The sequence below is a fragment of the Chiloscyllium plagiosum genome, unplaced genomic scaffold (assembly GCF_037043375.1).
Source record: "Chiloscyllium plagiosum isolate Xiang-an unplaced genomic scaffold, Cpla_swu_hap1 HiC_scaffold_4, whole genome shotgun sequence".
Classification (NCBI taxonomy): Eukaryota; Metazoa; Chordata; class Chondrichthyes; order Orectolobiformes; family Hemiscylliidae; genus Chiloscyllium; species Chiloscyllium plagiosum.
In genome coordinates, this window is record NW_028270142.1 from 140,969,875 (window position 1) to 140,981,907 (window position 12,033).

At 39.9% G+C, this 12,033-nt stretch overlaps 1 protein-coding gene across 2 annotated transcripts in view; it reads left to right on the forward strand.

Moving 5' to 3' along the window:
• Positions 1 to 12,033, forward strand: part of trappc8 (trafficking protein particle complex subunit 8) — a 148,333-nt gene that overhangs the window by 45,593 nt on the left and 90,707 nt on the right. For both annotated transcript variants that reach the window (XM_043687639.2, XM_043687640.2), the window contains 3 exons: positions 3,671 to 3,760; positions 9,367 to 9,541; positions 11,626 to 11,779. In XM_043687639.2, the coding sequence (XP_043543574.1) occupies positions 3,671 to 3,760; positions 9,367 to 9,541; positions 11,626 to 11,779 (419 nt within the window). The remainder of the gene's footprint in view (positions 1 to 3,670; positions 3,761 to 9,366; positions 9,542 to 11,625; positions 11,780 to 12,033) is intronic.

Here is a 12,033-nt window from a genome sequence, read left to right on the forward strand (position 1 = left end):
TCATTCAGTGGTGACAGTTATTTTTTTGATTTTGTATTGAACAACATGTATGTTATTTAAAATGTAAAATTCCCTTTCATATAAAATTGTTTCTTGCAGAGTGATGACAAGGGATGTGAATTGCAGTGTTTTGAAGTTTGTTGGTGACACCAAAATTGGTGGCACAGTAGACTGTGAAGAAGGTTTTCTAAGATTCCAAAGGGATCTTGATCAATTGGGTGAATAGGCTGAAAAATGGCAGACAGAACTCAATCTGGATAAGTGTGAGCTATTGCATTTTGGTACAACAAACCAGGTTAGGGCTTCATACAGTTAATGATAGGGCCTTGGGTAGTGGTCGAACAGAGGGACCTCTGGGTGCAGGTACATAATTCTTTAAAGTTTGCATCACGTATAGACAAGGTAGTTAAAAAGGCGTTTGACACACTTGCCTTCATTGCTCAGTCCTTTTGAGTATAGAAGTCAGGAAGTCATGCTGAGGTTGTACAGGATGGTTGCCCAGTTATAGGAAGGATATTATGAAGCTGGAGAAGGTTCAGACAAGATTATACCAGGACGTTGCCAAGTATAGAAGGCTTAAGTCTTAAAGAAAAGCTGGGACTTTTTCATTGGAGCTTAGGAGGTTGAGACGACCTGATAGAAGTTTATAAAATAATGAGAGATTAAAGGTAGTTAAGGGTAGTTGTCTTTTCCCTGGGATGGGGGATTTTAAAGACTAGAGGACACATTTTTAAGGTGAGAGGAGAGAGATTTTAAAGATCCTTTTAACGAGGCAAATGTTTTGTTTAGAGGGTAGTTTGCGTGTGGAATGAACTTTTTTATGAGTAAGTGTTAGATTTGGGTACAATTACAACATTTTAAAAGACATTTGGGTAGGAAAATAATTAGGAAACATTTTGGAGGGATACAAGCTAGCAGCAGGCAGGAGTAGTTTAGTTTGGGATTATGTTCAGCATGGACTGCTTGGATAAAAGGACTTGTTTCTGAGCTGTATGACTTTATTTGGGTACCAAGAAAAACAAATGAACAGGTACAATAAGCTCTGTAAGATCTTGTAAACAGCAAAGAGAATGATTTAATACATTTCCTAGCAATGTCCTTCAGCATCACTTCTGTCTTCACTTTCAATGTCTTAGTCAACTGATGAGGTTGCAAGTGTTGCCCATCGAGGAATCTACAACCACCGGATGTGATTCTTGTCATCACTATCTTTCCCTGATAGACAGTTCTTTTCTCAATGAACTCCAAGAAGAAATTCAGAGCATTTTTTTGTGAGCTACTTTGATTGCTGAGTTTGCTGAACAGCACAGCTGTAGGTTTGGATCTTTTTGGTCAACTGAATCTTGTGGCCCCTCATGCAACCTTTTTTATCCAATGTTGTAAAAGTTCAATTTAGTAGCTTATCCAGTTACTTAATCTAAGTCATGTGATTTCTTTGCGATATTGTCTTTATCCATTTTTGAAATGTTTGAAACACCGAATTGAAAATCAAACACCCATCTCCCTTAGTTCCCTTAGTGGGCGGCACGGTGGCTCAGTGGTTAGCACTGCTGCCTCACAGCGCCAGAAACCCGGGTTCAATTCCTGCCTCAGGTGACTGTCTGTGTGGAGTTTGCACATTCTCCCCGTGTCTGTGTGGGTTTCCTCCGGGTGCTCCGGTTTCCTCCCACAGTCCAAAGATGTGCAGGTCAGGTGAATTGGCCACGCTAAATTGCCCGTAGTGTTAGGTAAGGGGTAGATGTAGGGGTATGGGTGGGTTGCGCTTTGGCGGAGTGGTGTGGACTTGTTGGGCCGAAGGGCCTGTTTCCACACTGTAAGTAAGTAATCTAATCTAATGTGCTATAAAGCTTTGTAAATGCATCTGAAGTGAGGGCCTGATCTGGCACTGGAGAGAAGCATTGTTTGTACACTTCAATGGAATGTAAATGGGTTGAACGCAAGAATGGATTCTTGCCCCAAGTTTACAAAGGAGTCAAAATCACTTGAAATGCTGAAAGACTAGGATTTCAATGTCTGCAACATAAATGACTGGGAGTTCACACGCAGTGAGCTCTGCTGGGCAGAAACATTCAAGCTCCTTCTAGATTAAACAGATCTGTCTGGCTCATCTCATCAGGCAGTAAGTACTACATGAACGCTGGCGTATGGTGCTAAGGGCCAACAGTAGCAAATGATAGGAATTCTCAAATTAGATAAAATGAGGAACCCAGTGTTTACAGTTTGCAGTCAGACCTTTTGTGAATTTATTTGTGCAATATTGGAACTATGTGGGTTTGTCACCTGTTGTGGGAGGTGCAATCCTATTTCTTCTAATTCCTCTTCACTGCATCTTACTCATTGGTAAAAATCTATCAATGTTATATTTAAACTAAACACAAAAAGGACCTATGATGCTCTGATTAGCTTGCCAGCACTTTGCTACTGAGACCCTTGTGTTAATTATGGATGACTTGAGGTTGCCTCATTTGTGGAACTGTACCACTATAAGCATGCTCCAAACAATATTACTATATTAGTGTCCTGATTTAGTGACATGACAACTATGATTTTTAAAAAGTCTTGTTAAAGAACCTTGTCTTGACTGTTTATGGTGCTAATTGTACTATAATCAAATTCTGTATTTCTTGCAAGATGTACAAGTCTCGGAGAAACGAGAGGACAAAATATTGGAATTATGCTATGTATTGAAATAATAGTATAATTTTTTTTGTCTTAATGGGGCCGACAGCATTGGAATACCTGTCTGAATTATTTTCACTGATTGTATAATTATTAGAAGTATACAGTATGTTGCTAAGTTCAGGTTTTATTTTCATAGGAAATCTCCCAACCTGCGTTTGCTCTAATATTTCCTGCTATTTCATGGACATCTGAGCAATCGCTTCTGAAACTGCAAATGTGTACAGAGCCTGAGTGACCATGCTGCTTAAAGGGAACATTGATCCCAATGTGTGTAGCTCTATAACCATCCCAGCATTCAGACTCTAATCAACCTTTTGCTTCTCATGCTTCCCTCATTTCATTCACCCTTTCTTTAGCCTTACCTTGGCCTCCAAGTTAAGGAATTCGCTTCCTAAACCCATTGGTCTTGTTGCTCTTTAAGAGGTTCCTTTAAAATCTAAAATCTTTGGGCTTTTGGCTACATCTTAAATTTTGTCCAAAAACATTTTGAAGCACTTTGGACAGTTTAAACATATTAAAAAGGCTTGTTGCGTTAACCAGTTTCGCCTCCATTTTCAGATACATTTAACTGATCATTTTTGGTTTGAGTGAATAATTATTTAAGCTTCACTCCTTGGGATAAAGCACTTATGTGTTTGGTTTTTTTAAATTTAAGCTTTTTTTTTCTAATCAACCAATTCAGTGTTATAGCACCCCTGGAGCAGGTAGGACTTGAAACTGGGCCTCTTGGTCCAGGGGTAGGGAACTCTACCTCTACATCACAGGAGCCCCACCTCTGTGTTTTATGGAGCACAAGATAAGTGTCTTCACCTGTGAAGAAACTATTAATACTTTTCCTATATAGGAATGAGTGATAGAACATAATACTTCAGCTTGTTGCCACAAATTGTGAAGTATATTTCCTAGTGGTTATCCTTTTTTGTCAACATGTTTAAAATGGTTAATTTTTATTCATGGATGTCTTTTCTTAATTTCTGTACTCTTCTAGCTACCACTCCCTGGTTTGAGGCCTACAGAGAATGCTTCTTTCAATCCATGTCTCCCTCCGATCACGAGTTTCTACACCACTATTTGGCATGTATCCTTTTTCTGGATTATAAATGGGTTGGATATGCATATTTCTACAAGGTAAAATACATTGTTGCTACAAATAGAGGATACTAGAGGTTTTATTGCACAAGTGACTGTGTGGAGTTTGCACATTCTCCCCGTGTCTGCGTGGGTTTTCTCCAGGTGCCCAGGTTTCCTCCCACAGTCCAAAGATGTGTAGGTCAGGTGAATTGGCCGTGCTAAATTGCCCGTAGTGTTAGGTGAAGGGGTAAATGTAGGGGTATGGGTGGGTTGCGCTTCGGCGGGTTGGAAAAATTTGTGGGTGACACAGTGGTTAGCAGCGCCTCACAGCACCAGAGACCCAGGTTCAATTCAGGCGACTGAATGTGTGGAGTTTGCACATTCTCCCCGTGTCTGTGTGGGTTTCCTCCCACAGTCCAAAGATGTGCAGGTCAGGTGAATTGGCTATACTAAATTGCCTGTAGTGTTAGGTGAAGGGGTATAGGTGGGTTGGGCTTCGGCGGGTCGGTGTGGACTTGTTGGGCCGAAGGGCCTGTTTCCACACTAAGTAATCTTAAAAAAAAAACATGAAGGGTAGATGTATCCATGTAACATTTGAGATGTATAAAATCCTGAATCAGTGGGTAGATGTGGAAAGGGTGTTTTCTCTTATGGGAGAATCTAGAACTGGCCAAAAATCAATGGTTACCCAGTTAAAACCAATTGGGCTAATTATTTCTTTTGAAGATCAGTTATCTCTGATACTCTCTTCCTGAAAAGGTGGTGGGAAGCAAAGTCTGAATATTTTTTCAGGCAGAGGGAATTTTTAAACAAAGCTTCTCAGGATAGGAGGATTTGAGGTTGCAGTCAGCTCAATCATTATTGAAGGCTTGAATAAGCTTTTCAGGCTGAATTGCCTCCCCTTCCTTCCTTCCTCGTGTATGTTGGTATCATTGAGAGTAATCAATAAAAGGGTAGCACATTTTGCACGAAGATAAATTGTTTCTATCTGCCATCTTTAACCTAGTCAGATTCCCAAAGACACTTCATAAGCATTTAACAAACTAAATTTTGCACTAAGCCACCTCAGTGTGTCAGGTGTTGTTTGGTCAAAGGTTTGATCAGAGGAAGCGGTATGATACTGGAAAAGTCAGATCCCAAAGTGAAATCTGGCTTGATGGATTTCTTTTGATTTTTAACTAATTGCTCTCTCATTAAAACAAATATGCAACATTTTACATGTGGTTCAAGCAAATGAAATGACAATAGAATAAGCCAAACTACATTAAATTTTAATAACTTTGAAGTGCACAGTAAAAATACAATTCCATAAATCCAATTCGTAGTGTTTTAGAGAAAGCTTAATGGAGCGCCTCTCCTTTTTTATAATCTCAAAGCTTAAATTTTGTCAGCTTCAAATAATCCCTGTGGAGTTTTAACCTGAACACTTCTGGTCTGGAGCTGTTACTGAACCCCTTAAGCCAAGATAATTTTTTAAAATAAATCAAACTATCAAAGTTTGAGAGAAGATTTGTAGCTCGGGTGCTCGTTGTTGTGGTTCTGTTCGCCGAGCTGGGAATTTGTGTTGCAGACGTTTCGTCCCCTGTCTGGGTGACATCCTCAGTGCTTGGGAGCCTCCTGTGAAGCGCTTCTGTGATCTTTCCTCTGGCATTTGTAGTGGTTTGAATCTGTTGCCTCCGTTTGTCAGTTCTAGCTGTCCGTTGCAATGGCCAGTATATTGGGTCCAGATCGATGGTGCTTATTGATTGAATCTGTGGATGAGTGATCCACACTCATCCACACATTCAATCAATAAGCACATCAATCTGGACCCAATATACCGGCCATTGCAACGGACAGCTAGAACTGACAAACGGAGGCAACAGATTCAAACCACTACAAATGCCAGAGGAAAGATCACAGAAGCGCTTCACAGGAGGCTCCCAAGCACTGAGGATGTCACCCAGACAGGGGACGAAACGTCTGCAACACAAATTCCCAACTCGGCGAACAGAACCACAACAAATCAAGCTATCCTCTACTTTCTCAGACACAATTGTTTAACATGTCTATCTTCAGTTGAGAACTTCGTAGAACCTTCAAACTGAAACTGAGAAATTTCTATCCCAGCTGTGAATATTTCCTCCCACTTTTCTTGAAATCTAGAATCTTCTATCAGAAAACTTAATGTACTTTGCTAGTACTTGATTTGCTTGTAAACTCTCCCAATGCGCACAGAAATCCATTAGATCTTGCTTCTCTCAAACTGTTTCAAAGTAAATTGCCATGACTGTAAAAATACAAGTCAATCATTAAACCCCTTTATATGTCACTGATTCAAAATTTCAAGATCCAAGCTTTCAAAAATAAATTTCAAAATATAGATAAATCTCTCATCCTATGTCTTACTATGTAAAGGATGAAAAAGTCAAGGAGTGATTTAGGCGGGGGTTCTGGAGCTTTGGGTCTGTTTAAGTGAAAGCTTAGCTGCTTCCGGCAGAGCACTTCAATTCTGGAACACAGTTGAAGCCAATATTGGAAGGCGCAGCAGTCTGTCAAGTTATAGAACTAAAGGAGGTGACATGCATCTGGGTGAAGTCTAACATTGAGATGTTATTGAACTGGAAGCTAATGTACATGAGGGAAGGCCTGGTGATAGATGAGTGGGTGTTACATGAGTCAGGGTAAGTAATGGAACCCAAGTTGTGGCTGAGCACAAGTTTATGACCGGTGGGAATGGCAAGCATTGGAATAATCAGGTCTACAGGTAACAATGACATGGTGAGGATCTCGAGCAGATGAGTAGGGAGGAATTGGAAGATGTTGCAGAATTGCAAGTAGACAATCTCATCAATGGCACTGATGGTTGGAAGCTCACTGCAGGATCAGAAGCTGTTTGTATGGCTAAAGAGAATGTGAATGGACCTTGCTGATAAGTCGCTGAAGGTTAGCATTCGGGTGCAGCAAGGCTGATGGAATGTTGTCCTTTGTTGCAAGCAGATTTGAAAACCGGAGTATGAGATCTTCAGTTCAGATGCTGGTTAGACTGCACCTGGAGTAGTGTGCTCTTTTGGTTTCCTTATCTCGGAAAGAGCCATTTAAGGGAGTGCAACAGAGGTTCACCAGACCTGGCCCTGGATGGTGGGACTGAACCATGTGGAGAGATTGGGCAAAACTGGTCTATATTCTCTCAAGTTCCAAAAAAATGAATCTTACTGAAACGACAAAATAAACAGGCTAAATGTAATTAAGATGTACGTTTGTTACTTTTTTAAAAAAAAAATGGTTGGCACAGTGGTTAGCACTGCTGCCTCACAGCGTCAGAGACCCGGGTTCAATTCCCACCTCAGGCGACTGTCTGTGTGAAGTTTGTACATTCTCCCAGTGTCTGCGTGGGTTTCCTCCGGGTGTTCCGGTTTCCCCCCCTCGGTCCAAAAAGGTGCAAGTTAAGTGAATTGGCCATGCTAAATTGCCCGTAGTGTTAGGTGAAGGGGTAAATTTAGGGGAATGGGTCTGGGTGGGTTGCGCTTCGGTGGGTTGGTGTGGACTTGTTGGGCCAAAGGGCCTGTTTCCACACGAAGTAATCTAATCTAATGTTACACCTAGTTAGTGAGTGTGGAATAATGAGACACCATTTCAAAATAAGGGGAATGCTACTCTGGCCTGAATTAAGGGTGACGGGGAAAGGGCAGGAAAGAGGACATGTTTAGATCAGCCATGATCGCATTGGATGATGGAACAGGCTTGATGGGCCAAATGGCCTATTCCTGTTCCTATTGATAATGTTTTAGGGTCTTGACTGCAACTCAGGTGTTTGTTCCTGCTCTGCTTAAAAGTAACACTCCCTCACTCGCTTTTTTAAAAAAAAAGTTAAATGGTTCAAACTTTTAATTTTCAACTTAGATATTCTCAATAGGTATCTACTTTTAACTCAATGTTGATTCACTTGCTGCAGTCATTAGGTCAAGGATTCAAGTATGAAATTGCCAAATTATTATTAAAACCCATCTGATGCACTTCTGGGAAGGAAATGTACTAAATCTGGCTCATGTGCTTCAGACTTGCAGCAATGTGTTTGACTCTTGGCTGTCGTTTTGAAATGTCCAGCAAGTCACTCAATTATGCAGAAGGCAGCATACCCATCACCACCCAAAGGCCATTAATGATGCCAGCATTTGTCGTGATGCTCACATCTCAATTAATAAAAGTTTTCAGGTGCACTGAATCTCTGGCATAGCTAGTTGATACTTAATGGCTTATTCAAATGACTTATGCACATTTGTCTTAAAACCTGAGCTTAATTTCTGTGATCATTCCAAATTATTGTGCGATTAAGGTAAAACGGTTGTGAAACTGTTTAAAGATGTCTGAACAGAAGTTTTACTTCAACATTTTGTTTCAGCTTATTTTAGTGCATTTTTGCAGTTCATATGGAAGGATTCTTGTTTTTGGAATGGGTCGGGGGGTGGGGAAGAAGTTAAGATCTGGCTTTAATTCATATACTTAGTCAATTTTAAGAAATAGTATTGCAAGAATTAATTTGGCATAAATGTTCAAATAATGTTTCTGTAAAATAATTTTAGCCAGACAATTTTTAGATTTGGTATTTTCTTCTGGAAAGGGATGGGCAACAAATGCTGGCCCAGCCAGTGTTACTCAAACTCTATGAATGAATTTTTAAAAAATATCTGGTATAATTGTTTAAATGAGACAAGTTGGATATTGACATGCCCAGAGGTTTAATTTGATTTAAATGTATATCGACTGGTGGTGTCATTTAGCCACTTTGATGTGCATGGAACAGTCATTGATGTACATTGAACTCAAATTACACATTGTATGTAATCACTGACATTTTGATCTAAGTCAAAGGGACAACAGCATTTACTGTATATACCATCTTCCACTAACTCCGTATCCTAAAATGTGGGATACTTATGATCAAGGACAGTAGTATATGCAACAGCCACTGTGTGCTGCAACCTCCCACAAGCAGCGTGTGATGTCCAAATTTCCTCAACTGTGATGTTGGGTGAGGATACATATTGGCCAGAATATCAAAGAGACCTCTCTGCTGTTTAAAATAATAAAGTTGTTTTCATCCTTTTTAAATGCAGTTTTAAGTGCAGCACAACTGTCAGTCTAGATTTGATGCTCAAGTCACTGGTGTGAGACTTGAACACTTAATGTTCTCAATTAATCATGAGTAGTGGATTTCAACTATTGCTGATGGCAAATCTCTTGAAGAAATCTGTCTGCTGTGATGCTCAGACTTTGGGGTGAATTCATTAGCTTCCTCCTTCATGCGAGACTTGCATGTTGGCTGAAGTAATTCCCTCTACTTGGGATGCTAAGACCTACAAAATACAGAGTGGAATAAGACCTTTCTTTCATGTGATGCAAGCTTTACTTTATTGTAAATATGGCATGACTACATTGTCACTGCAGAAAGGCTGAGGGACAAATTTCCAAGCTCAAGATACAAATCTTGTTTCAGAGAAGAATTGGTGGTCTTGAATGATCAAATATTAATTCCATGTTTTTCCCCAAGAGTTAAGTCAAGGTGGTTCATTAGTTCGTTGCATTCAGGAAATTGGGCTGAAATTGTTTGTGTTTTCCTTAATGTTCTTTAAGGCATGCTTGTAGCCTCATCAAGGGACTCTGACCCAGTGGACCAGTTTTTGAAATTATCACAAGAGCAACATCGTATTCAACACAGCAGTGACTACTCCTACCCAAAGTGGTTCATTCCAAATACGCTAAAATATTATGTTTTGTTACATGATGTTAGTGAAGGGGAGGAGCAAAGGTAAGTTTTGTTATATATGATCTTGGGTCAGCATTTAAAATATTAAAAGTTGCCTTCGAATGCTAGATTCTGGTAGTACATCTTCAAACAAAGTAGTAGTTGGAGTCAGTTTACATTTAATTGCCTTATCTGAAATGTGGTCTACATCTGGAATGGGCTATATACACTGAGAAAATTGCACCCAGTGCTCAAATGGCAGAAAAGACAATATCAGACCATTTTGATAGAACAATTCTTAGTACAATAGTTTCTTAAAGCTCTAACTGCAAAGATCATTTTCAACAGTTAAAGCACAGCCCCGTCAGTAAGGATAGTTAGAAAATATCTGTGCTCAGCCTTTCTGTATTGGTTCCCTTTCCCCATTGAAATGGTACTAATAGCAGTGGGTCAATAGTGAAAAGTGTGTATACAGATGCACAATCTTTTATCCAAAATGCTCGGGACCAGCTGGTTTTCGGAATTCAGAATTTTTCAAATTTCAGAATAAGTGACAGTTTGGTGAAATTTTTAAAAATCTTACCAAACAGTAGATACACTGAGTGTGTCCTGAGGGCCCTGAAACAGAATTGAGGCCTGCCAGTGCTGGGCCACGCCCCCCACACCTTGCATCTGAGTGACATGCATCAAGTGGGCGTGGAGCTGGATGAACTGTTTGTACGCCAAACAACCTTGTTAATGAGAAAAAAAAACTTATCAAAAAGCCTTCGGATTTCAGATAAAAGGTTGTCTACCTGCATTTGGTTTCATTGTGATGTGGTACTGGAAGATTCTTGAAAGAATGCTTGCCTGTTGGCAGTTCTTGTATTTTTAAAAAATAAATGCTTCACAGTTAGAAACACGCAGCACACTACCCTTATGTATAGTAACTCATTCTAAGAAAATAAATTTTTGCTTCTCCCACTCTTATCTGGTGTTTCACTTTTATAGGCTGGTTTGAGAGACCTTTTGGTATCGAAGAGATTTGAGACATTAGGTACTGTCTATTCTTGTGTGATGCTGGGTTACCTATCAGGGACCATTATCCTTGGTAGTTTAAATGGCTGACTTTTTTTTCTCCTCTTCCTATGCATGTTGAGCATTACTGGCACTAACCTTTAAGACACTGAGCAAAGTATTTTCTCCAATGGAAGAAAGATGTAAGGTCACAAAGTTGGCAAGTTACTAATCAAGTGCTTTAAACCAGATGTGCAAGAGCTTACATTTCAAAAATAAATGAGAAAAATATTTCTTATTTCCAATTGTAATTGATCTCCTAATTGAAGGAGCTCAGTTGGAGAGGTTCTGGAGGAAATGTCACAATTAATTATTTCTGTTGGACATCTGCATCATCAGAACCAGGCTTGAGGGATTAAATACTGAAAATGTGTCGCTGGAAAAGCGCAGCAGGCCAGGCAGCATCCAAGGAGCAGGAGAATTGACGTTTCGGGCATGAGCCCTTCTTCAGGCTCATGCCCGAAATGTCGATTCTCCTGTTCCTTGGATGCTGCCTGACCTGCTGCGCTTTTCCAGCAACACATTTTCAGCTCTGATCTCCAGCATCTGCAGTCCTCACTTTCTCCTTGAGGGATTAAATACCCTACTCCTTTTGGATAATTGTGCCTAAGGAGTGCATATCTGTTATCTCACAACACTAGGTTATAGTCCAACAGGTTTAATTGGAAGCACTAGCTTTCGGAGCGCTGATCCTTCATCAGGTTATTGCAACCACCTGATGAAGGAGCAGTGCTCCAAAAGCTTGTGCTTCCAATTAAACCTGTTGGACTATAACGTGGTGTTGTGATTTTTTAACTTCGTACACCCCAGTCCAATACCGGCATCTCCAAGTCATATGTTATTGGCGTTATAGTACCTGCCATTGTCTGTCTATTGTCAAATCTTTTCATGGTTTTTTTTCCCAATCCACTCCTAGCCACCTCTAGCCTCAACCTCCTAGTTTCCTTTGCCTGGATTTAAGACTCTAGTTTCAGAAATTGTTGCACTTAAACATGTTTAATACTTGATTTCACATTTTCATTTTTTATTTCACTATTTGCTTAATTACTTTGACTTTAACTCATTATCTTGGATTCTAATTTACCCTGCAGAGCTGAATCTGTTTATGAAGAAATGAAACAGAGGTATGGGTCACAGGGGTGCTATTTGCTGAAATTTAATTCTCGGCTACCATCAAGTGGAACAGATGAGCAGATCCCTGATCCTTGGAGTCAGTATTTGAATCGAAATAATTTGCAAAACCAGGTATGTACATTTGTAAAGACTGATTTAGGGCAGTTGAATTCACTTCATACCTGGTGAACCTTTGTTTTTGGCCAATAAAGCAGTCAGTTTTATTCCAGTGAATTCCCATGAATAACCGTGAAAGTCACCAGCTAATATGGTGAAGTGACAAATGTTGGTGAGAGCAGTTGAAGACTTCCATGCTGCTGAGGTAGAATGGAGAAATGTTTTAACATTTTATGTAAATGACAACATTTCAATACACCCTTTCTAGC